Source organism: Fusarium musae, chromosome 3, assembly GCF_019915245.1.
Source record: "Fusarium musae strain F31 chromosome 3, whole genome shotgun sequence".
NCBI lineage: Eukaryota > Fungi > Ascomycota > Sordariomycetes > Hypocreales > Nectriaceae > Fusarium > Fusarium musae.
Window position 1 is genome coordinate 1,197,989 of NC_058389.1, and position 26,287 is coordinate 1,224,275.

The window sequence follows — 26,287 nt, forward strand, 5'->3', positions numbered from 1 at the left end:
GACTGAGCTAGCTTCATTTAATGGGCCAATTGATGAAGCGGGAATCCGTTCGCCGACCCTGAGCCGCATAGTCGTGCCGCAAGCCGGCCGTAGGAGGTCCGTAGGTCGAGGTAGAGAGAGCTAACTTGGACCAGAGAAGACGGGAGAGTCAAAAGGCGCACGGCAACGGAATCAACAAAATGATCAAAACCTCCGATGCGGGCTTGAATGGCTCCGACGGTTCTCGTCTCGCCAAATAATAATCGCTGTTTCAATTTCAGCCGTGATTCATCTGCAATTGATTTCAGAAACACCAGAAATGCCTGGTTGTATGCCTCGTCTGGCGTGCATGGTCCGCTACGGCTTCGCCGAAACCCTGTGCTATGAGTTCCATTAGTTGACGCGCAGGTCAATATGCGCCCGTGATGCATGGTCCCCGATTATCTCGGTCAACTTTCGCGCAGTATCTGATGCCAGCGATAGCTTTTTCGGATTGACGTCAACGAAAACAGAAAAACAACCAGCAAAATCTTATTTTGGATAGTTGAGTTGGCTTAGACTCGTTTCTATCATTTAGACGCGGGTTATGTCCAAGAGACACGGATTTTGCGGCTTAACGTTGAGCTCAAATCCGCAACTCATCAGAATTACTTTTTACGGTAAACGCTCAACGCTTTGGTAATGTGCTCACATTATGGTCCCCGAAAGAGAGCCTGTCCCTTTTTTGTTTTGCTTGATACCTTGGTTATGATCGACAGCTACCGAGCATTGGGTGCAGCAAGCTTGGGTAGCTTTTTGGTGAGCTTGGAGCTTAGAGTTTCGCCAACGTAGCGTACCAGTCAAAGCAAGGTAGTCCCAGTGATCTGGCTCAGGGCGCAGCGGCCGCCTCTAAGGTAGCCCCCAAGGATCCTTTGTCGACTTGTCACTCAAAAGGCGGCGGCGGACTTTTTTCAACAACTGTCGGACACAATTTGTCAAAAGGGGTGTACCACTGGAATAGCACTACCTACCACTACCGGTACTGAGAAACGTTATGAGGACATCGGGATGACAGAGGGGGCAGCACCCATCCGAGGGCTTGACACTCTCTTCCGGTTGGAGAACACTCATTCAAGCGCCCAACTTGTCATCTCGTAGGGCTGGGTAGATCCTACCTATCCAAGTGACAGCAGGGGGGGCTGTCTTCACCCCCGTGCTCTATAGTTGCCATCCATCTGATCTGGTTCACTGCTTGATAAGCACACAAACTGTCGGTCTCGCAAAGGATTGGACAAGAGCCGCCGTCCGAGGGGTCATATCAAATACTGAGCCTGAGCCTTATTAGGGAGTGCCGTCTTTCAGTTGAATGCAACCCCACGCGTGCATCACCCATCACCCGTGATGTTGATCAACAAGAGGGTGGTTTGTTCTGACCAAAATGGCGGGTGATGGATAACGGATAACGGGCGGTGCCACGTACATGCCTACAGCACATGCAACCATTGTCTCAACCGCAATCATATCCATGCAGCCTCAGGGGGCAGAAGCATAGCAGCCTGGCAATACTGCCGCTTCATTGGATAGATGCCTCTCCTTTTGAAGTTGCAAGGCAAAGCAGATGGGCCCAGAGATTTGGACCATGCATTTCGACGAATATGCCCAGATTGGGAAATAGGACCAAAGTCCCGTCAAGAGGGGACCCTTTGTGCTGCCAGCATATGCATTCGTCTGCGCGTGCGTCTAGCGGCAGTTTCAGCCATCGTCGGCGGTCCAGAGTCGAGACTCTCGGCCTCGAAATATCCCATGTTATTTGTTGGGCATTGATGATCCGGCGACTGTCGTTGGGTTGCAGGGGGCCCTCATAACCGGATAATCAGTATCGTTTGGGGAATCAAGTTTCGATGGATTAGATGATACCTATACTACGTTGATCCAATGTGAAGCAAGTGAAGTTTGCAGCGCCGTGCATTGCATGAGGCACGGAGCCCAGGGACATGGCTGAGGTGGTCCCGACTGCGAGGTGTAAGGCTGAGTATCCGTGGATCCAACACAGTCCAATCCAATCCGAAGGATGGAGGTTACTTCCGGCAAATTGCTGTAGGCATGTAAGTGCCTGCCCACATACCGAAATGCTGCTGCTGCTCCTGGTGTAACTCTACAGTACCAAGCATGAGGGAGGATCAATTACTGATTTCCTAATCCATCGATCTGATGATTTGTTTAATGGAGCATTTAACCACACGTCGTCTATCTAATCATGCATATCCTTGACTCTGTTGTGTTGCGTTGCTAAATCCTAGTGCAATCCTCCCCTACGAGGTCCGATGGACAATGGATGGATATCCGTAGGCGTAGGGGTTAAGCTGGAAATAAACATAAAAATTCAACAGGCGGCGCGGGAATAGAGCAAAGGCCTACTTCTGGTCAGCGCCACTAACATTAGTACAGCAGCATGGATCACTCACTAAATCGACTGATTTCCCACCTTGTGGGGGAACGAGCCTGAATTTTCTATTGGCCGGCTAAAGCTACCTAGTAAATAGAATTCGCACGGGAAATGATAGACGGATCGGGATATGGGGACGTGTCAGAAAGTCTAGACATTCTGACAAGACGAACTGACTGGCTAACGTTATGCTGCGCTGAAGAATTTGTTTGAAAGTACGTGCTGCGGCAAACACAACTCATTAACATACAGGGGTCTAGGGGGGGAAACATATCCGCCTATGATGGTGATATCTTCTATCGTGGCAGGGCGTGTGGTCTAATAATCCCTCGGTGAAGAGGCGATGAGGATATTTTTGACATAGATCGTTGCTCGAGAGTTACAGGGCATGTTGACAGCTAAGCTATGTGAGGCAGTTGGAATCCCAAGCCATCCATGTGTGTATGTATGTATGTATATATGTTGATGGCCGGAACGGCATCCCGTGTGTGAGTTGTGAGGTGGTTACATGTGAGGATTGCGTTGAGTTGTGTCGAGACCAAACGGATTCACTGATCAAGACATGAGAATCACGAAAAGAGGAGGTGGCGAATTCACTTGCATCAGCACTCGCGGATATCATCTTTTCCTGCCTGTAGTGAGTCGGTGCGTATCCGAGCTTGACCGTTGAAGCTATCTTGATTTTATCCTGAAGCTAGATGCGGCACAGCGAAGAACTAGAACCCACGAACCCGCCTTCTACAAACGGCAGTCAACGGCCTCGACGCCATCATCTCGGACATTTACTCCTTCTGTTCTGTTTCTGTTCCTTCTTCTCAATCAACCGTCCAGGTCTAGGAGCAAGGGCCGTTATTGCGTGCGTGTGTGCCTCAGAAGCTCGAGCCATATAATTCGTAGCCCCGCGGCGCTGCTATCAAAGTCCCCGCCCACTCACGCTTCGCCATGGCACCCCCAAAAGCAAAGGGAGAGAGCAAAAGTTGAAACGTTGCGACAGCCTAAGGAAATTTGAGTGCGGCTGAGGATCCAATCAAGTGGCCTGGTCGTCCCTCTTGTTCGTGCGACGGCTCAACTGACAACCCCGAAAGTTTATCGCGCTTGACAGCTGGCACTGTAGCCAATCACAAATGGATGGGCGCGAGCAGTAAGGACAGGGGCTGTCGAATAAGTCTGCGCCGCACTCTTGTGACAGACAGCGACAGCAATGCCCTCTGCTAAAATCACTCTCGCGCTTGTTTCGTGAGTCTACCTACGACTAACTTATGATGCAAGGATTCACATCCCGACTCTATCTCGGACTCTCTCGTAGCAGAGTAGTCCGATGTCTTTTTCACGGCTCCTTCCATGAAACCCACTCTACTCTGCCACTCTGGCTAGGTAGGTAATCGCTCATTTCGGGATAACGATTAACCATAATTCAAGGTAAACGATATCCGTCAACTATAGTGCCAACGGGCGCAACCCAACGCTGAGCATTGTTGACGTCTTCTGACATTTTCTGACGACGGACTCAACAATGCTACACACTTGATTCAGTTCTACCCGCACGGGTAATAGCAAAAGGGGCTTCATGTTAGGTCGTGTTGACGCCGTCTGCCGAGCCCTGGGCACCACCTACGTACCTACATACGTAAGTATCCAAATGCTTAGTTATGGCACATTCCGCGGAGCCGGAACTCTCCATACACGGAGCCGGTGATTTCCTTTTACGGCCTTTTCACGGAGAAGCTCAGTTAGCTCCCACCTATATCCGTGATGGAACCCTGGGAGCAAATGGCGAGAGGCTTCACTTCACGTCAACGCAGCCCTTTCATCGTGAGGATTTTAAGACCAGAAAAGTGCTTAGAATAGCGCTATAGCTTCAACCAGATAATTCAACCTGACCGCTTGTTCATGCGTCGTGGATACGTCGGGTTTTTGGTGTATATGAAATGTCTTCGAAGGAGGAGTCAGTCCGTGTAAGTGAGCGGCACAATTTCGCCGCAGATAGCTCCATCTCCAGCTCTCACTCTCTGCGGGGGTTTTCCAAAGAAGGTTGGTTGAGGTTGGTTGATCGACAATGCTTCTTGTGTCACCCGCTCAACTGGTAACGGGCGCGATTAGAAATTGTGATCCAAAAGATAAGCGCCAGATCACCAATAGTCGAAGCGGATGTGGTATTGTCATTGAGCATATCGCGCCTCTGATAGCCCGTGAGATGCCATGCCATATGTTGGTTGTGTGTGTGTGTGTGTGTGTGTATGTGCTGTGCGTGCTGCCACGGATCCATCAATCGTCCGCATCCTCAGGGCGCAAGAGTCTCGAAGGATTCTGGCAAAGCAGGGTAATTTGCCCCGTTGCTGCAAGACGGGTACACAAGCCGAAGGCCTGCCTCGCTACGACTTGTCTGCTTGTCCTGTGCACTGGGCAAAACAAAACAAGGTTCAGGGACAGGTTGCACATCATTACAGGCAAAATAGCTCAAAGTGGGTTGGTCCTGCCTCTTCTCTACAGGGCCATTGACCAAAGTCAATCTGTGCTAATGGGTCGTCAACGATGTAGGCGAAGGAATTGATGGAACGTCGATCCTCAGGTGGCCCCCAAGGGAATTTCCAAATAAACAAGTTATTCCAAAGCGTTGAGCACTGTACTGTGCTGTATTTCACCCCCTTATGACTTGCTGGGCCTTGTTAGCTTGTCTCTCCCAGAATTAAGTCAAATGCTGCGACGGGTTGCCACTCAACGGTCGCGGGGCAGGGGTCGGCCGCCTGTGCAAAGCGTTTCTGGGTAGCGTCTTGGTGCGGCCGCGCTTAATCTTTAACAGCCGGAAGCTTGATCGTGAGGACAGCCGACCCCTGCCCACCTTTATTTCGCTGTAGGGTATCTATTTTCCAAACTCAATGAATTCAGTATGACCTCCTTTGACAAATAATAGTGTTTTTGGAAAGATTATCTCCAAAGACTGCAAGTGAGGTAATATGACGAAGATGATTGAAGGTTGTTGTAATTGGAGCCAAGACTTAGAATTGCAGGTTATGTGTTTCCATTTGCGGGAGATGTATGATGTTGGTCCCCTGGCTTGTTGGCTCTGCCTATAGACAACGAAGATCTTTCGTAAATATGGCCCAATTCGCCCAGGTTTAATACAACGTAGACGATTTTTTCAATGTGATTTCAGTTGTTGTTAATGCCAATACTTGTCATATTTTATCGATATAACTAATAGTTAAAACCCAGCGTCGCTTTGACCCAGCCCAGACAATTACTATTGCAACTGTAACTGCAACTTTAACTCAGAGTAATATTCCGGCGATTATTCACAGGGGTTCATCGTCCTATAGCCATGTGGTTGGGTGTGTCGGTTGTCGGGGAACTGCTTGACCTGGGTCCTCAAGACTACAACGGTAGGGATAGGCGCGCAACTGGGGAAGATGGCACGATTTTGATGTCGCTTGTCGTCTTGTGCATCAGAGACCGGTAAGGCAGGGCTGGCAGGGTAGAGAAGAGCCATCAGACAAGATCTCCAGACCGAGAGCGGCATTCCCTTGCGACATGGACAGATCTAAACCGAAATAGTACGAATAGTCGACAGTGACTCTATCTATATACGTACACTTGCTGCTAGTGATATCCTGTGGCAGGGCTTGGACATTTCTCTGATGAATAAGAACTAATCGTGTCGTCACACAGCCCTACGACGGGCGCTGCCAGAATGAACGACATGATCGGCCCGGTCAAAAGGTCTTCTTACCCGGCAAAACGGTCCTTGGAGCGACTGACAGTCCAAGACCAGACTCACACAAGTCTCGAGTGTGAGAGAGCCTGGGATTGTGGAACTCCAATTGGTCCCAGGGCTGAGTTGGATCAAAAGCATATCATTTCGGGGTCTCTTCTCTACCACTATGGGGGCTCGGGTCGACCTATTTGTGATTGGCCAGCCTCTATTGATGTGTTCCCAGGGTTGGGTTGTATTGGAGGCTGTCTCCATCGGCTTTAAGAGGAACCCTTTCTCTAGGACAGGGAATTTTAAATGGCAGACGAGAGGCTCAGTTCAAAACAGTGGATAAGGTAGCCCCAGGACATGGGACTGGACGTGAGTGAACGTGCCCTGGGTGCTGGGACTGGGACTGAGACTGACCTGGGGGGGCCTGGCATGGGAGAGCTAACTAGGGGAAGCAGGGCGATGCTACGCTGCGCTAGAGACGGAGACGGCAATCGACTCGATAGACTAATTGTGGGCAAATTTAGCCCAGATTCCCATCGAGTCTGCCTTGAAGCTTCTTTGCTGGTCCATGGCTTGATCTCGGGGACCTGGTTGGCTTGCTCGTTTAGCGTCCACTACCGGGAGTGCAGCGCCGGATTTCAAAGGAACATACAGTACCTCTCTGTGTCTCGTCTCTCTATCAGTTGTTGGCTTTCCAGACGTTTAGAATGTGGCATCTGCTCTGTTAATAGCGCCAGCCTCTCTGATGGCTTCTGTTTGTCTTGCTCCCGCCCTTCTGGTGACTTGGCTGCGCCTAGTAGTTCATCGTCTCTTTATCTCTCCACCGTTGATGTTACGTGACGAACGGTTCAGAACTGGTAAAACCCAATACGCTCACATTCCAAACCAAGCCGTATCTGGCATACGATACGTTACTGCTTCATGGCACGGCGCAGTATGGTGTAGTATAGCATATGCCATGCTTTGTTATAGCATGAGAAGACACAGCAGATGCTCAATCCCGTCTCATGCCCTACTCAAGCCCCGATCTGTAGCTCAGTGAATCCCGCTCTTTTGACGAGACACCGTTGTGTGGCATGGCAACACTCCCCTCCTTGTTCCACAGCGAGGTTGTTGTGCATATAGGCAGACATCCAGATATTTGGATTTATCATTCAGCATTTCATCTGGCTAGCCATAGCATCATGATAGCAAACCTGCTCACGAATGGATAATGAGTTTGTCAGTATCCTGGTAATTTGCTCTATTCGTCCGAATGGAGTCGGATTCGGACATGGCCAGCGGAGTTTATTATAAATCCTTGAGGTAGGTTTTAATGATCACCGGTCGACAGCACGGGCCGTACTGTACCAAATGAGACAGTTTCAAGTGTATTAGTGGAAGATTTGTAGTGGCCAGCAGTCAGCACATCTCTCATTTTGCCGTCCATAAATTCAATAAATAGAAAATGAAGCAATTCATAATTGTCTCGCCTTTCGCTATTAGCAGCCGCGATGCCAAATTACGGCCCTGGACTCGAGAATGAGTGAACGAAATGCTTGGCACAAGGATCATAGCGAAAGGATTTCGATGCCCCGTAGCATCGCAAATGGCCCAGTGAGAGAGGAACGAGTGCGAGCGCCAGTGGGGACAGACTTTGTTTGAATGGAAAGGTTGAAAAGGCGGAGGTACGTACCATGAGCTACCCTAACCTTGTCTGCAGAGTGCATTGGATTGGGGCTCAGAGGGTGATGAGCACCAGCCCTGTGAGGCCAGCGCCAGCCAGAGAGAGACACAGTGAGTGACTGATGAGAGACAGAGGCGAAAGAGCCCCCGCAAGCAACTAAACAACACCCCCTCTCCTTGGTGCTGGTGCCAGGCCCAGGTAAGGTACATAGCCAGGGACCTTTTTCTGCTTGTGTGTGGCCGTGCCGTCTTGGGTGCTTGGTACTAAGTTAGGTACAGTAGTGCTAGGGGAGAGGTGTGCGATGTGGAAAGTGGAGGATGTCTGTGTGTGATGGAGGGGGTAGGGGGGAGAGGCGTGTATTCAACCTAACTCACTCACTCACTCTACACTACAGATTGATCAAAGAGACGCCAGAAACAGAGTGGAAAGCGCAGCACAGCGCAGGGCAAGGCAATGTCCAGCGCTGGATACCCCCTCATGGGTACAGTGCAGCCCGTACAGTAGGTACCCGTAAGGCAAGGTAAGGTAGGGTAGGCGCACGCCTCACACGCCCCTGCCCTTGTAGGGTCCCTTCCACTCACTCGTCACTCACTCACGTCCTTGGGTCTTTCCGTTACCTTATGCCATGCCTGCTCCGCGCAGCTTTGGGGACATTTATTTAATATACAGCCTCTTCCCCCTCACCAACCGTCTTGCTCTCCATCTATCTCCAAGTTCATCAACAGATTCAGCTTCAAGTAGCTTCAGATCTTCTTGATCACTCTCACCTTGCACTCATCTCTACTTATATATACCCACTGCCACCATCCTCACCTCAGGCAACTCACCATCTCGCCTTGACCATCATAGCCTCTCAGCTCGTTTGGATATAAAGACAGACACCAGAGGACAGACAGATACAGGAAACAACTGAGAATAAACCAAGTCTCCCAATCTTGCTTTGGGCCATCTAGAGCTTCGTCGTTCCAAAATCGACGGTTACAATTCTCAGCTACAAGCAACTCCACGCTCACAAATATAACAACTTCACAATGTCCATGTTTATGACACAACCCGCCTACGCCTACGCGGCAGCTCCTCCTCCTCCCAGACAATACTCGGGAACAAGCAGTGCCTTCAGTGCTTCTGCCAACCCCGACGAGGACTGGACCAAGATCTCTGACCTTGCTGAGCGCCGAAGAATACAGAACCGCATTGCTCAGCGCAACTACCGTATGTTGAGCCTGCTTGACTCTAGATTTACTCTGGAGCCTCATAAGCTGTTTTCGCAGAACTAACAGTCCTTTTCAGGCAAGAAGCTCAAGCGCCGCCTTGAAGACCTCGAGCGCCGTGCTGGTTCTTCTGACGATGCCGAGTCCGATAAGCAGCCACAGAAGCCTACTAAGTCGAAGCGATCCCCCTCCGCACCCAAGTCTCAAAAATCGCAATCCGGCGCTCCCAGCAAGTCTGTTGCTTCACAGGGCCAGTTCACTCCTCCCATGGAGCATACTGACGAGCTTTTCTTCTCTGGCAACTACGACGATCGAGCTCGCTCAGACAGCCCACCTCAGTTCACATACTCAACATACCCTGCTCCCGATGAGATTCTCCTCGCGCCCTACGGCTCTACTCAGTCATACCCAGCCATCACAACCGCTGATGCCTACCCCAACTACATGACAGCGTCTACAGTGCCCATGACACTTCCTTCCATGACGCACTTTAGCGATGCCATCAAGCGGGAGACGTACCCTAGTGACGACGGACTCACTCCTTACATGACCTACGGTTACATGCCACCCATGGAGTTCAACTCTGGTAGCCCATACGAACAGTCCAACCCTCATGTGAGTCACGCCAGTCAAACACCCCGTGGGGTTGTACGAGATCCACGTTGCTGATGGGGTTCGCAGACTCCTCCGCTGTCGCATTCTTTCGACCACTCTGCCAACTGCTCGGAGGCTGGCTTCGATTACCCTGCCACGCCTCTGTCAATGCCTGGCTCGCCTGGTCTAATCCAGCACCAATAGGGCAGCTGGCATGGACGAGAGAGAAAGAAAGATAAGGAACTTTGAGATTTTGGGTTAGGCGTTGGAAATGAGCCCTACGAGGCATAGCATGGCGGGTTTTGATATTTTGAACACTTTCACACTCCACACTTTTCACTTCTTTTGTGCTGGCAAAGGTATCTATGTCACAGGCGAGAGGATGTTTACTCGTCTGCATTCGTTTTATGTACACAGGGTCGAAGCGCTCGACTATGTGATTTCTGTAACGACTGCAAGATGCATGGATGAATTGTTTATTTGGAATGGCGAAGGAAAAGAAGACAAGTGAGGCGTTTTGGGAATGCATACGGCATACGCTTGTATGCATCCGAATGTATATTGGGCAGACACTGAACCGAACTGAACTGGATTGGATTGGACTGGCAAAGGTTGAAAGCAGGCAAGGAGGCAAACAAACAACAAAGATGGCGGCTGCGGGGTCGAGAGACCTCGCTTGGCTTGGCCACTTACACTCTTGTTAGTGTTGGTTGAATAGATATCTTGAGCCATGGAGACAAATTAGATGATGAAATGTGCATAGCGCTTTGTACTTGACTGCATTGAAGTGAAGTGAAGTGTACGAATCATGAGCTGGCTGTGTTTCATGATGATTGTGATGTGATGAAAGTGGCCCAAGGATTTTGGGCTGATGAGTGAGTCTAGTCCAACTAGATAATGAATGAACGAGTGAATGAGGCTGGCTGAGCTAGAACAGAGTTGGCATGGTACTGTATGGTATGATATGCTAGACCTTGACCTTCCTGGTAAAGATCAAGATCAAGGGACATGCATGTGGGTAGCGCAACTCAGTTACTGGTTTTGCTTTATCGTTTACCTCGTTTATTATCTACTCGCGTGGACAGACGGAGCTGAATAGATAGAGCCTCGGGTAATGTGCCATAGTCAGTCGATGGCTTGAGAGATGGGCTTCAGCTCCATGTTCCATGTGCATGTGCGAGTTGAGCTACAACTGAGGCGGAATCCAGAACTTGCGCCCCAGAGCCTCGTCTATTTGTCTTTGTCTGTTCTGTTCTGTTCTGTTGGGTGTCATTTTCCGTATTGCATTGCGTGTTATGTCTGTCCCCCTCCCTCCTTTCCTGATATGCTACGGAGACTTTTATGCGCTATGTGACCTGCTGGACCTGACCGGTATGCGAGTGAGTGAGGTGTTGCTGGCTCGGCGGTTACCACTAACAGACCGGAGTGCTAGGGGTGTGGAAGTGGATGTGCTTGAAGTATTTTGGGATTGGGATTGGGATTGGAATTTGGGAGACCTTTTCTGAGTCCGAGTCCTACCTAGGGACCTCCACGTGCCAAGGAGGGTTGCATGGGCCAAATCCGGGCGTTTTGTTGTGTTACAAGTTGGCATTATATCCGTCATGTTATTGGGCCTCTCTCTGTGTGTGCATGGCCTGGCCTCTTCGGTACCGACGTACGTGGTCCTGCCGGCTCCTACGGCTACGGATAACAAAGAAAAGAGCGAAATCAGGCTCGGGTCAAGATTCACGCCGGCTTCTCAGGGAGTCAGGGAGGATTTGGACCCTCGTCTGCTCTAGTGGCAAATGGTACTGTTGCCAGGAGTGGCGGATGATCAGGAGCGAGAGGAGAGGAGATGTGATGAAACGGAATGAAATGAAATGAGAGGGGGATTGAAAAAGGGAAAAGGGTCACGGAAAAGGGCGTGAGTCTGCGTGTATGTACAGTAAAAGGTGAGTAGATGGACGGATATCATTCTCAGCTGTAGGCAGGCTGTGGACAAAGTGTTGAAATATTGGATGCATTCAATTACCACCAACCTTGACGCTGCAGATCAAACAATGGCCCCCAAATCATTGCAGGCAAATCACCAGAAGTGGCACAACACCAAAAAGCAAGTTTCTGTAGCAATTCACTAAGTAACAAGGCAAAGAGTCTGGCCCTTTTGTCTGCAGTACAGTCCATCTCGATACTGACATGAATTGACTTTTACCAGCTCAAGATCACCATAGACAGGTCTGGACCTCGATCTGACGCTATTCGATTCCAGGCTAGACATGATCTAAGTTAACTCACGGCCCAAAGACTTTCAACAGCGCCTGGACCAACACATGAATGAAAGGTACCGTTGTAGATTAGTAGGCATCTCCGTTGTCCAACGTTATGCTTCTGAGGTGTGAACCTTGTTTTCATCTACCACTGCCGCCATGCAAGTCCGTACGAACGGGACGAGAGACGTTGGCTAAAGACTATTAAAAGCCATCTTTGAGGTTGATGTTTTTATGACGCATCTCGATTTGGAGTGTCTAAAGATGAATATGCTTCATTGCAATCAGTAAATAATGAAATGAACATCATGATTGACGAAATGCTGCGTTTACAAGGGATATTGAAGCTTGATTGACTGCTGTACGTAAGCATCTCAACTGCCGACTTGGCGTGGTACTACAAGCAAACTCAATTATGTCATCCATTTAAAGCATCCGCTCAGACCAAAACATCAGGCATCTCAATTCACTCAATTCTCTTCACTTCCTTCAACTGACAGTGAAAACAAGATGAGTATGTCAAACAGCCTGCAATACATCTTTGGTGGCCCCAAGTACGTATCAGTATCTACCCCAAAGACAAGCAAGCTAGCTAACTAACATCTTCAAGGGCTTGGGACAGTGGCCTCTGGACAGCCTCAGACGATCGCGTCCGCGGCGGCTCCAGTATCTCACACCTCTACACTCACTCCACACAAGCCAAGTTCTACGGTCATCTTGACACCAAGACCCTTGGCGGCGCTGGCTTTGCTTCCCAGCGTACAGTCGGCGATCTGGCCCTCGATCTCTCCTGCACAGAGGGCATCAAGCTCTCCCTCGGCTGGGACAGCTCGGATCAGACCTTTACGCTCAACGTCAAGGACACCATCCCCGGAAAGAGGGAGGATGGCCGAGATGAGGCTGGTGTGAGCTGGGAGTATGACTTCAAGGCGCCGGAGAATGGAGGTGAGATTTTCATGAAGTGGGATGAGTTCAAGGCGACCTATCGTGGGAGGGAGGTTGAGGATCCTGAGCCGTTGAAGTTGAATGATATCAAGAGGATATCTCTCATGGCGCGAAGGCAAGTCTTTTGTGTGATTCGAAGAAGATTGGTTGCTGACGTTGAATAGCTTCTTTGATAAGCAGGATGGAGACTTCAAGTTATATGTCAACTGGATCGCTGCTGTCAAGAAGGATGATAACGACAGCGATGACGATGGTGATCTCAAGAAGCACGCTCTTGAGCAGCGATCTGAACCTCGTCCTCTATGGAAGAGGCTGTTCTGTGGCTTTTTGTAATTGTACTAGATACCTTCACGTTTTGTGTGTCACTTACCATGGTATGAATTTGAATACACAAAAGCATTGTATTGGGACTAGGGCTCTCTCTACCCCCTTAGCTTGTTTATCTCTACCAATATTGGCAATTCATTCCTCATGGCACTTTTTGTGTTCTAACTTGATAGAAACATGCAACTATGAGAATCTGGCTGCATTTCTCGATGGAATCTTTGTATACAAAATTTGAAGCAAATCCCAAGTACTCTAAAGGCCTATTCGCATAGGCTATGGTGTCTTATGGACTTTGACCTCTTAGTACTGCTGGCATTGTAGATGTCTTCTTTTAGCATAATACTCGTACTCTGCTGTGCCGGGTTGGACCACGGATGATAGTTGTTTGTCTCGATGACTTATACTCCGCGTTTCCTCTCAAGCATCACTGATATCAACTTTGCACACATCTTTTATAAAGCTGCAATTCCTACAATATATACCCCTAAACCTGACCAACACCGTGTCTCTGATGCACCATCCAACGCCAAACACCACCAAACCAGGCATGTTAAAGACTTTCCATGTGCCTCCGCCCAAGTCTATCTAGCGCCTCTCCAGCCGGCAGTCAGCTAGCTATCCCTATACCTGTTACATGAACCCCCCTTAGTAACCACCCATAGATCTTCCTTCGTATGTTTAGACTGAGCCCGTCTCAAAAGTGTCCTTCCTATCCGTCTCAAGCTCGGTCATTGAGCAGCCAAGATTGCTAGATGGAAAAGCTATGTAAGAAGAACGATGCGCCACGCCTTACTGATCTGTGGCAGATCGATAGAAGCCTCATTTACCCAGTTCCGAGGTATGTGAAACAGAATGCAAGTCCCATAACCGTCAGCGGCGTTGTAAGAAAAGTCGCTCCAGTTGCTCTGCTGGAGCTCTGGACTTTTCTCGGCGCTTCGAGCCGGAGGGGTTGCGGGTATCAACGATGCAATATGCTTTTGATCCCTTCGCTTTTCCCAGAATATCATAAAAATAAAAATTGCCCGTCCTTCATGAATCGCCGTATCAATGCACAAGGGGTATGTATTGTCACAACGGGAGGTTGCGTAGCCGTCCCGATATTAGTCTCTCCGCTCTTACATGCTGGACACACCACCAGAGTTAGGATCCGCGACGTTGTCCGATAGGTTGATAAGCAGCTGGGCAAGGCATCGCTTAGTCGCTGCGTCATCACGGAGAACGGACGAGAAAGTGGCATCACGGAGTGGCTCAGGAAGGCACTGTCGCAGAGCCTCACGAGCGCGAGCGTTGTCACTCAAGCTAAATTATTATCGATTAGACCATGAACAACAGGATAGACATGTTTTTAACTCACCGAAGGAAGCACCTGACAACGTGCTTAAGGAGACGAGCGGTCTGTGACTCGACAAGTTGAGCAACCATGTTGCTGAGGACCGTACCAACAGCATAGAAACGCTCGTATGTGGCACAGATGTAGTTCAGGCCGTTGTCGTCCAAAAGGATCTTCTGAACGATGAAGATGGCTACGGTCTTGCTAAGTTCCGAACCTGTCTCCATGATGCGCAAGCAGAGAGGAATAATCTCCGTGGTCAAGAGGAAGTTGATGACTTCGGACGAGTCATTCTTGACGAGCGCACCGATAACACCCAGGCTCGTAAGCCGGAGGTACTCGAAAGGCCGAGATTTGGAAGTGGTGTTAAGAAAGGGGTAGAGGAACAGAGGAATGTGTGCTATAGATTGTGAGCCATGTGACACCTGAATTTGAGCCACGATATACGCACCATTGAGGAACAGGGTCCTTGTATCATTGTGAGAAGCTACGCATTGGAGGAGGGCAAGAGCATTGCACACTCTGTTCGAGGCAGCTGCAGTAAGCTGAGATGGGTTAAGAAGAGTATAGACTGAAATGATCTCTTGGAGGAGGGAGGTCATGACACCTGAGAGACATGTTAGCTGGCTTGTTCCAGCTACAGGCTTGGTAGCCCAAGACAACACCGGTTGGGCACGTACCGAATGAATGCCACAATATGAGGGCCAACTCAGGGACCTGTTCGCGCTTCTTACTAAGTTCCAACAAAGCAGCCTCCCGAGTGTTCTCGTTGAGAAGATCGGCGATGAAGGCCATGGTACGCCGGTTGTCCTCCGAGACATTGCTGTGATCGGCATCCTGACCGTGGCCGGGGAGTTGACCCGCGCCAGCAAGACGGTTGAAGTGCTGCTGCTGCTGCTGCTGCTGCTGCTGAACGGCGGCGGCGGCTGCAGCGGCCACCTGTTGTTGTTGCTGCTGGGTATGGGCGTGATGCGCGCCAGGCTGCTGGTGCATCCATGCCGAGTCTCCTCCCTGAGGGTTGAATTGGTGGTGTCCGTAGACGTGCGCCGCTGGCATCATGATGGGCGTATCTTTTCTTGTTCGACAGAGTTCGGAACGGAGGTTATGGTTTTATGACTTGCAAGCCGAGCAGTAATCCTTTTCGTTAACGATGCAAGCTTAGCTGGAGGGTCCGTCGATCGTCAGGCGCGGCGAGTTTGAAATCGGGTTGATGAATCGAGGGCGCAAATGCGGAGGTACACGAAACACTTCCAATGGGTGAAGGGGGAATAAACGGTGAGGAAACTAAAATTTTGTTGGAGAAAGGACTGTGTAATATCTGCTAACGGCTCCTTTCGACTAGATTCCAATCGAGAGGGTCTTTGTTGTATCGTCGGGCTGATCAGGGTACAGTAAGTAAGTGGGAGGTTCAAACCCAAGCAAGCAAGGTGAGATCGTTTGGCGGGTTGGTTTGTGGTGGTGCTCGCAGGTGCTACTGGGGCAAAGAGCCATTCAGCTTCTGCTGATGGGATTGGTCAGCCTGCTTCTCATTATGGAGCTCAGGCTGTGATAGGTGAAGCCGGCTCTGGCATCGGGACTTGACGCTTGGACCACAAACATGTATCCCTGTATGCGACAATGGCGCAAAAGTCTACATGGCCATGCAAGTGCGGGGAGGTAGCTCTCCCATGCCAACCTATCACTACCTAATAAACAATCATTGTCAGCCTTGTCCTACCCAAGCCTTGTCACAACTCAATCTGTGTCCCAAAGACTCGAGGGTTTCTGAGTAACAATCACATATTTCAGCGTCATGGTCAACAAGGTATAGTCTACCTGACTTGGCCAGGTAGTCAGTCTCAGTCATGTTTAGCATAAAATCTCCAATTACACTCATAGGTTTTCTCCTAGCTCTTCTCCAGTACTTCCTCTCTCTGTAAGTGCTATAATAAATCATTACCACCATGTGCTTTCTTTATGACGACCCATGCTTAGAAGTTAAAATAACGAAAAGCGCCATCGAGCTATACAACCAACCACGTGCTTAGAGCTAGCTATGCTTCACGTCTACGAACAACGCAACTCCTTCCCAGTGCTTGCTTCAACCAAACTCCTATGTTGCAAATTTCTTCTTAGACAAGTGTTAGCCGAGTGCTTATAGCCTCAACTCTCGAAGAATATGGTCCGCCATGCTCTTGTATTGCCACGTATTGCCTGTCAATCGCTTGAACTGAATGCCATGCAATGAGAGCAATGGGACCTTTACGATAAAAATCTCAAACTCCAGCACCATGCTTCCTCCGAGATCACTTTGCACTTGCGTGCTCGTTTCACCAGGGATTCGCCTTGATGGACCCCCATTCCTGCCAGGAATACTGTCGAATGAGGTCTCGGAGTTGGAAAAGCTGCGGTCCCGATCAGAGCGTCCTGGCGTTCGTGGTGTAGTAGGAGGTCGTTCTGAGTCGCGGAACTCGTCCCGCTCACGCTCACGATCGTCTCCCCGCATAAGGCCGCCGAAACTGAATCGTCGCTTGTGGCCTGGTGTCATGCCGGGACTCATGGGAGGGTCTTGCACCTTGTTCAGGTCGATACTGGGCGAATGGCGACAGTTAAAGCCGCCTTTGATCTCTGTATACTCCACATTTAACTGCCGCAACACTCGCTTGATATCGGTTCGAATCGCAGGGACGGACTTGCCAGATGTCGTCGATACGCTGAAAAGTCCTTTCAGGAACACTGGCTTGGCAAGTTCTGTGTCGTCTAGTCGGTCTGTGGATACACCACTCTGCTCTAGTTCTTGGTCTGTTTCTTCAGGCACATTGGCCTCTTGAGCAGCCTCTCTTCTCATGCGACGCTGCTGAATACTCTCCCTCCTAGCATGTCCAATAGACTTGGCCCTCAGACTCACAGACCGGGAGTGACCGTGGGCACGGTGTGTGCTGGAGGAATCTTCATTTGCGACACTCTGATCAGAACCACTTGTTGCTGGGGGGTCTTTTCGCCGTCTCAGGTCAGCTGAATTGACACTAGTCGACCGCCCCAGGCCACCTCCTCGTCTGTTTTCCCTTGAACCGCCTGCAGACATTGGTGGGCTAAGGAGCTCACCATGCTGCTGACCACTCGCGGAACGGATTTGTGAATCTGATGCATCCTCTCTATCGCGACGTCCACGACGGATACTGAAGCTCTTGCGGGGTGCCAAGGGAGAAGGTTCAGCTGGTGAATGGACTTGCACCACAGGAGGATGTGATCGGTCTTTATCTAGACGCTCAGGGTCCCTACGCTTGCGTGTACTGAACCTACGCAAAATACCAGCTGCGGTGCCCTCCTTCTTTTGAAGTTGCTCAACTCTTGGCTCGGCGGGTGGTGCAGGAGGAGGCTTCGGTACCTCGGGCATGTCGTCTTCGCCATGTGTCCTCGCGCGAGGTCTGCTTCGTCCACCAGTAGGTTTCTCGCCGGGCATTTCATAAGCGGCAGAGTTGGTGTGGGCTGCTTGCGGTGCCGCAATCTCGGGCATCGATTCTGCCTCCCTTGCCTTCTCCTTTTCACGGATCTCACGCTCCTTTTCTCTCTCCCGGTCCTTCTCACGTTCACGTTCACGTTCACGCTCGCGCTCGCGCTCTTTCTCTCTCTCCTTTTCTCTCTCCTTTTCCTTCTCTTTCTCCTTGTCACGTGTTTGAGCTGCTGCTGGCAGAACCATATCAGCATGGTCACGATCCTGCTTCTCCTTGACGAGGTAGTATATGGATACAAGAGGACTAAATGCGTTCATAGGATCGTTACCGATCTGCAGTGCCTCAGAGCTAGGAGCTGATAAAGTATCGCGACTATTACCAGAATTCCTGCGCTTATAAAAGTCGAAACCGAATGGTCTCCTCTTTTCGGCATCCTTGGCGGGAAGGGGGAGCTCCTTTTCTCGTTGATAGAGCTTAACAGCGCGTTGATACTCCTCTGATTCAATGATTTTGGTAAGTTGTGCATTTATACTTTCGGGTGTACCAAAGTTAAAGCCTTGCATAGCGAGAATGACTTCTGGCTCGAGTGGCGTCGTCAACGGTTCGCGAATGGGCAGGTAGTTATCGGGGGGGCCGTTAAAGCCTTTAGCCATCCATGGATGCGTCATCACCTCCTGCATTGTCGCTCGCTGCTTGGGGTCCGTCACCAGCATGCGGGACAAAAGGTGTTTACACTCTGTAACCCAGTTAGAAAATAGTACAGGAGCAACACTTGAGTGACCTACCGCTTGACAGCCATGCGGGATAATCGACGAGGCCTCTCTTGATCTTGGCATGGAGCGCGGGCATGCTCTGGTCATCGAATGGAACCTTGCCACAGACCAAAACATATAGAACAATGCCAAAACTCCATACGTCAACTTCTGGACCAGTGTAAGCTCTGGCCTGCAGCAGTTCGGGAGCAGCAAAGTATAAGCTGCCGCAAAAAGTCTTGAGATGGCCGCGCGGAGCAAAGAGGTTACTTAGCCCAAAATCAATAATCTTGATGTCGCCCGTCTTGCTGATAAGGATGTTCTCAATCTTGAGATCTCGGTGGACGATGCTATTTCTATGCAAATAATCCAGAGCACTTGCGATCTGCCGACTAAACTTTCGGGCTTGCTTCTCTTTGAGCTTGCCATGCGAGATGATGTAGTCGAGCATCTGGCCGCCGTTGACGTATTCGAAAAGCATATACCAATGATGGTTGGTACGAACCACATCGTGAAGGGCGCAGATGTGGGGGTGATTCAGGAGGGTGCTGATAGCCGCTTCGCGGGCAGTTCGGATTTCCTTGGATTGATCGGCGCGTTCCTTGTCGGCACGAGATTGGTGGCCATCGTCGGTTGAGCCACGAGGGATAATTTTGCAGGCGACCTGGTGAGGCGTGATTAGTATCGTGGAAACTTAAAGCTTGATAAGCATCATCGTGGCCCAGGTATGAGGGGCAGATGGATGGATGAATGCGAATAGCCGAATGATGAAACAATGCGCGGAAATAGGCGACATCAAACAAAAAAGATAAATCCAAAACACACCTGTTCGCTGCCATCCTCCTTTCGGGCGAGCTTAACCTTGCCCATGCTGCCGGCGCCAATGGTCTTGCCTAGCATCCATTTTCCAGATTGAGTTGGGATAACGGTACGTGATCTCGCGTGTTTAGATGTTGAAGTTCGAGGTGGCGCGTCGGCATGGCCATGCTGCTGGGGAGCAGTTCCATTGCCAGCGCCATTACTGGGAGGGTTGGCGGAAGGAGGCATTTCGGGATGAGGGCTGTGGTGGTTGTTCTTTGATCGAGAAGAGCTCCGTCGATGGGCCCGCGAGGGATCGGGGCCCCTGGCCGGGGGTGGTCGTTCCTTGCTCGAGCTTCTTTGATGGTTTGCGGATGCGGCTAAGCGTGAGGATTCGTAGTCATTTTGCGGTACAGGTTGCGACTGGTGAGGACGTGAAGATGAGGTAGTACGCTGATGATGGTTATGATGAGGGGGGAGATGCGAGTTGGCGGCGTTTGAGCCAGAGCGGGAGTGAGAGTGGGAATGGGATTGAGAGCGGGAGGCGTAGGCTTGGGACTGGGATTGGGATTGGGAGCGAGATTGAGAATGTGAGTGTGAGTGTGATAACTGGCGGGTGTGAGATTGGGTGTAGCTGGCACCTGTTCCAGTGGGCGTGGCTGGTGCAGGCGCTGCTGGGGCCGCTGAAGCGGAAGATGAGGGAGGAAAAGAGGGAGCTGGAGCCCGACTGGAACGAGAAGACCGTGTAGACTGAGTGCGACCAGGTCCTCTCGGTGATGCATCAGCAACAGCAGAAGAAGCTGTTCTCGTTCCCATTGTTGCCCAGTTAAAACGCTAGCTATGCTATGCTATGCTGTGTTGCGATGCGCTGTGCAGTTGTGAGAGACAGACGGTGTAAAAAGGCGGGATGTCGATGAACTGAACGGGTCCCTTCTACTCTGGGGTTTGTTTGCTCAAAGGGGCAGTGAGCTGTCGTTCGCTTGCTGTAGCATCAATGCCTAAGTTGGTAGGCAGGGAGGATGACCCGGTCTGAGTCCTTATTAGGCCTTGAAAATGGATTGGAGTAACAGATGCCAACGCAGTCGTAACGTAGTCGCAATTGCTGTCGAATACTAGCAAGGCCCTTGGTGTCTCTGCCCGCCGAGTACGACGTGAGAGGTGAAAGAGCAGGATTACCTGGTTACTATCATGGGCTGAGGGCTCTTCTCAGCTTGCGATTTGCGATGACGAGGGGGTGTGATATTGGCAATCGCATAAGAGACCGAGACCGAGACGCAGACTCAGACTCAGACACAGACAAAAAGATGCTTGGAGCAGTTAGGTCGAATGCAAAGCGAAACTGCGCTATATGCAAAAGAATGACAAAAGTAAGACAAGGGAGAAGTGCCGTAGTCGTAGTCTTGATTTGATATAAACCAGCAAGTAAGTGAATGCTACGGCAGTGTAAATCCGAGTCTGGTATACGACGGAGATGGGAACGAGATATAGTAGCTGCTGGCAATGAAAGGCAGGGCAACGCAAATATGCATGCAAATAGACAGATGCAAGAGGATGAGAGAGTAAAGATCTCAAAACCTGACAAGCAGATCGAGTAAGAAAGACAGCACAGCGTCTGTCAAATCCCAAATCGGGGGGCGGGTGAAAAAAGAAGCAGCTTATTAGGTACCAGATTCAGATTGGATAATGGGTATTGCAGCTAAAAATGACCTGGTCCTGGCGGACAGCAGCAGCAGCAGTGGCATGTCCCATCTACTAACCTGGGTTCTAAACTCTTGGATGCCCAGGATACACCTGGATGTCTCCAGCTGCAAGCTGCCGAGACTTCACGCACCACCGTCCGTCCAGCTGTCTTTGAGCTACCCAACTAACTTAGCACAACAGGGCATCTCAGTCGTTTCAGGGGACTTTCCACTTAGCACGCAAGTAGCTTCATCTTTCCACCAACGGTCAGTCCTGGGTGGAGATGAGATATCTCGCTCGAGCTGAGCACTCATTTCGCTGGACTGTCAGGAATGGATCTCTTCACTTGCTAGTCGATAACCTTGACGACATTGTCGGAGCCACTGGTCTCTATTCGAGTTAGTGGTCAACAAAGCCTCGATTGAAAACCGTTGTACATGCTGCAATTGGTAGACTTTGGGCTGTTTCGCTCCACGATATCTCTGACCGTTACCAAGCCAAATTCCCTGTTTATAGCAACAACACAGCCAAGAATCATAATCCGACGTCAGCTACCCAGCCAGAGTATTGTATTTCTGATCTATTAAGTGGATCTGTTGCAAAGTGCTGCAAATTTACGTGGCTGATTAGACGAGGGGTTGGAGGCTGGGGTTTCAAGGTTGGGCGTTAGGCCTTGGAGCTCAAGAGAATTGCGGAAATATCTGTTGATTGCAATGGGTTATGCGATTCAACTAAGCTTATTATGACATCTTTGTGATTTGCAAGAAATCGTGAGCCTCAATTTCATGCCTTGCTGGACACAGCGGATATATCCTGCAGTCATGCTCACATCTCGTCTCGTTTTTGCGGCAGATGTGTCTTGGAAACCATTGGGCTGGAATGCAACAGTTGTTCCAGAGCCAGAAGAAGCAAAATCGAAGCAGCCACAAGCCGGGCGACTACATGAGACCTTGCTGCCTGTGCGAAGTGTTGGGTATGATGCGATGTGCTGTGATGCAACACATCCTTGTCTCGTGTTCACTTAACACCTGGCAATCACCTCTACCTATCTGTACTAGCCACCGTCCCAGGCGGAATGCCAAGCCAGACCTTCAGCCGAGGGTTCCTAGACAACCACCAACAGCCCATCAGAAGCAAAGAATGGCTCGCCGAGTCACGCCTCCGAGTTCAGAGGTTCAAGTCAAGCCTGAAACCATATCCGTAGAAGGATGTTAAGACGAATAGCCTTTTTCGTATTGCTCTAGGATAACTCCAGGCCATGACCTGCAATAGAGGACTATGACGTCTCTGAATGAATATGGCAAGGTTCACAGTTGAACAGCTTTGGCAAACTGTTTCAAAGCTGCGCTTCTGATTGTGTCCTTCCACAAATGGAACGGTCCTCGATTGACAACGTTTCACACGCGTGCACTTGCATACCCGGCGTTGAAGAATCTCAGTTAGACCGAAGTTCTCCAACTTTTGGTAGAGCCCCCTGTCACAATCTAAAAAAGGTCCATGGTGAACGAAGCCTGACTGATGCCAGGGCCCCCAAATTTTAGGGATGGGATGGGGGAAGCCGCAACTCTGTTTCTTATCGATAAGCCCAATTTGACGTCGCGACTCCAATTGAAGCTTCGCGACTCCTCAGCTTCTATCGTCATCGCAAACTCTCCAGCAACATTGAAGATCTTCCCACTCTCCACATGTTATGACATAAGTGCTAGCATTCGATGCTTTTGAGGAAACTACGTGACACGCCGACATCCCAGTCTCATGTCATATAAACGCTCCCGTACGACCTACGAAGCCGATCTCAATGCACCCTTTGCAACTTTCGGCACTCCTTTGCCCGATGACCCTGACGCTCGAGATGATGGCTCCTTCGTTCCAGTATGGAAGCAGGAGGTGAGGGATGAGAGAGGTCGAAAACGCCTCCACGGTGCATTTACAGGCGGATGGAGCGCAGGGTTAGTACACAGCTTTCTTTCCTAGGACTTTGCGCTGATTTCAGCAGTTACTTCAATACTGTCGGATCCAAGGAGGGATGGACACCGTCGACTTTCGTTTCGAGTAGAAACAACCGCCACAAAGATGCCAAAACCCAATCCCAACAACGACCAGAAGACTACATGGATGAGGAGGACCTTGCCGATGCGGCCGAAGCTCAGAAAGTCAAGACTTCTCAAGCATTTGCTGGTCTTGGTTCCTCCGGTCAGGACCCCAATACCGGCGGCTTGATGGGCTTGCTGAGGGCTGAAGGAGATACCATGGGACTGAAGCTGTTGCGGCGCATGGGATGGAAAGACGGACAAGGCATTGGCCCCAAGATTCGGAGAAGCGCCCGGCTTGAGCTTGGGGATAAAAGCTCCCAGTCTGCTGAAACACATTTGTTTGCGCCTGGCAATGCAAAAATGATTCAGTTTGTTCGCAAGAACGATCGAAAGGGACTGGGCCATGACGGAGAAACCAAGTTGTCGAGTCTGAATCCTATCACGTCCGCGGCAGATGAGGAAGACGACGACGAAGACAATTTCCACGATAATGGTCTCCGGGATTCCTCTTTGCTCTCACAGAAATCTAAGGCTAAACCTGGCCGAGGCGGGATAGGAGTGGGCATCTTGAATGACAATGGCTCCGATGAGGAAGATCCTTACGAAATGGGACCGAAGATCAGATACAATCGTGTCATGGGCGGTGATAAAAAGAAAAAGAAGTCGAAGAAAGCAACGGCAGCAATTAACCCTGCTCTGAAAAATGCGCCGGTTTTTGTGTCTCGAACTGCTCGAGCTGGTAATGGTCTTGGACGGTGTCATGATGGGCGATTACCGCTCGATGGGTTTGTACTCGCCAAACTTGCAGAAGACTTATCCGACCTCTTTTTGGAATACGCACCGCCTCCGGTTCCAGAAGGATGGACGTCTTCAAAATCTCCCACAGACCGAGCCAATCCCTCAGATTACAAGTCAACAGCGGATGCCGCGAAGGCATCGACCCATGATGCAAAGTCTAGAGCAGCCCTTCTTGGAGAGAAGAGCCTACCTGGAAAATCGGTCTTCGATTATATCACGAGCTCAGCACGCGACAGACTTGCTGCTGCTTCCGGGAACAAAAATCTACCTCAAGGTTTGGGAGAGGTCCCAGAAGGATTCAATATGACAGAAGAGGAACGACAGCAACAGGTATGGGATGAAGCACCCCCGCTGGATCGTGAGACAGCTATTGCAGCTATCTCTCGAGGCTCTTCTGGACCTTACGCAGACAATGAAGAGAAAAAGGCGCGGTATAGAACTTATCTGGAGCATTTTGCAACAGGCAGCCAACCGCTCCCGTACAAACCCAAGGGCATGACGTTTGACGACTTTGCCAGGGAATTATCGGAATTCCACAATTGCGCGAGAATCTTCAAACCGATGACAGGGTTTATGGCATCTCGATTCACTACGGCGAAGAAACCAACAGTCGTCTCAGCAAACGGATCTGAGACAGATCTGGTGTCGAAGCCCGAACCAAAGATCGCAGATCCAGCAGAAGAGGCAGCCAAAATTGGCATGTATGGGCAAATGACTCGAACAGTCGAAGACTTTTATCCAACGAGACTATTGTGCAAGCGGTTCAACGTCAGACCGCCCGCGCACTCTCAAGCAGAGGCGGAGGCAGAACCTGGCTCCGGGACGACAAGTCGTGATGGAGGTTCAGGACCTATGGAAGATGTGAAGATGAACACACCATTCTCGGCTCGAGGCATCAAGTCAATCGAAGGAGCCCCGGCAAACACAACAACACCAGCTCCTGAACCGGAGCCCGCCATTGATCCGCATAAGAATGAAGCAGTTGAGGGTAAGACCGCACATGATGAAGTTCTTCGGGCAATATTTGGAGATAGTGACAGCGAATAAATAATACCATCTATGATTGCAAGTCATTGGCCACAAGACAGTTGATGAGTCGTTTCAGACACTACGTACCCTTTCAACGTCCCCGTTAAGCCCAAAATACGACCTCTGAGTTGAGGAACTTGACATTAGGCTAATGTATTGCAAAAAACTTCAATAGCCAAATAATCAGTACTATTGCCCTCTTTCATGGATGATTATCACCACTCATCTCAAAGATGAATGCCAAGATTAGGCTTACAACTCCAGCGCCTCTAGCGCCGCCGCTCCACTTAGGTGAGCGGCTAGGACCCTGTTAGTATCACAAACAGAGCTTTGATTGGCCACTCTAACTATATCGCGGGGCTCCAATTTAGTGTCACTCAAGCTTCGGGGGCTCACCTCAGGGGAGCAGCCGCCATCGAATGAGGAATCGCGCTGCCCGTTGGTCTTCCATTAGGATTAGGACCAATGTGAACCTCACTCACGCATCACATCGCATCTATCACATCACATCGCCAGATATCCAATACCTTAGACAGAGCCTCGAAACGCGACGAGGCAGCGACCTGCGATACGAGAAAGAACGAGATCCATCCTGACTCGGCTGTTTTGCTTAATTTCCGCCAACCTTTAATGTTTCGACTCCATCACTAGACTGTTTACCTTGCCAACCGCCTTTGGAATCAATCACACCCATCCATCCTAAATCGACTACTCTTTTCCCGCTGCTCCTTTTGCCGACCTGGGGCAGTCTCGTCTCTAAACGACTAGTTTTCTTCTAGAAGAAAGCCGCCATCCTGTCTGAATTTCAGGAAGCTGGAATTGGACCATCAGTGTCCTTGGAGAAGAAGACGCCGTCACCAGACTCATCGAGACCGCCAAGCACGCGAACAACATCAAGTCATCATCGCGAACCGACCCCCGACGACCTCAAATCCGCTAAAGAACCGGAATCACACATTCTTTTGAGTCGCGATCAATCACCTCCCCCACAGTATCCCGCCTCCGAACCTTCAACCTCTCGTCCTCCCCCCTTCTCGTCGCTCTTTACCTCCCCGCCGCACGACGCTCACGAGCGTCCCGACAAATTCGTCGCTTTTACTGCTCATTCTCCTTGCGAAGCAGAGGCATCAGGCTCAGCCGCACCAGCATACGAATCTTCTTCACCTAGAGAAGCTCTCCCCTTTGACCCGGATCAAAGCACCACTGCATTCCGCGATCCAGTCGCAGAGACCAAACGCGCGCTTCCTCGGGATACCAAGGGAGATTCCAGTCGCAAAGACGACGACGCAGAACCGCCTCCGGCTTATTCAGAAGAGGGTGACAGTCCCCTTTCCACATTC

The 26,287-nt window shown here is 50.3% G+C and overlaps 5 protein-coding genes across 5 annotated transcripts; 3 read left to right on the forward strand and 2 right to left on the reverse strand.

Moving 5' to 3' along the window:
• Positions 1 to 8,801: 8,801 nt before the first annotated feature.
• Positions 8,802 to 9,779, forward strand: J7337_003840 (uncharacterized protein; the record flags this gene model as incomplete). The annotated part of the gene is made up of 3 exons (XM_044821549.1): positions 8,802 to 8,982; positions 9,061 to 9,596; positions 9,663 to 9,779. The coding sequence occupies 3 exons, from the start codon at positions 8,802 to 8,804 to the stop codon at positions 9,777 to 9,779; spliced, it is 834 nt and encodes a 277-aa protein (XP_044682882.1).
• Positions 9,780 to 12,331: 2,552 nt separating this feature from the next.
• On the forward strand, positions 12,332 to 13,099 carry J7337_003841 (uncharacterized protein; the record flags this gene model as incomplete). Its single annotated transcript, XM_044821550.1, has 3 exons — positions 12,332 to 12,375; positions 12,432 to 12,842; positions 12,931 to 13,099. 3 exons carry the CDS (start codon positions 12,332 to 12,334, stop codon positions 13,097 to 13,099), a joined length of 624 nt encoding a protein of 207 aa, XP_044682883.1.
• A 1,109-nt stretch (positions 13,100 to 14,208) lies between these two features.
• On the reverse strand, positions 14,209 to 15,482 carry RCD1 (Cell differentiation protein rcd1; the record flags this gene model as incomplete). The annotated part of the gene is made up of 3 exons (XM_044821551.1): positions 14,209 to 14,392; positions 14,448 to 15,030; positions 15,104 to 15,482. The coding sequence occupies 3 exons, from the start codon at positions 15,480 to 15,482 to the stop codon at positions 14,209 to 14,211; spliced, it is 1,146 nt and encodes a 381-aa protein (XP_044682884.1).
• Positions 15,483 to 16,557: 1,075 nt separating this feature from the next.
• On the reverse strand, positions 16,558 to 19,656 carry J7337_003843 (uncharacterized protein; the record flags this gene model as incomplete). Its single annotated transcript, XM_044821552.1, has 3 exons — positions 16,558 to 18,593; positions 18,643 to 19,273; positions 19,435 to 19,656. 3 exons carry the CDS (start codon positions 19,654 to 19,656, stop codon positions 16,558 to 16,560), a joined length of 2,889 nt encoding a protein of 962 aa, XP_044682885.1.
• A 3,186-nt stretch (positions 19,657 to 22,842) lies between these two features.
• Positions 22,843 to 24,965, forward strand: J7337_003844 (uncharacterized protein; the record flags this gene model as incomplete). The annotated part of the gene is made up of 2 exons (XM_044821553.1): positions 22,843 to 23,036; positions 23,084 to 24,965. The coding sequence occupies 2 exons, from the start codon at positions 22,843 to 22,845 to the stop codon at positions 24,963 to 24,965; spliced, it is 2,076 nt and encodes a 691-aa protein (XP_044682886.1).
• Positions 24,966 to 26,287: the final 1,322 nt, after the last annotated feature.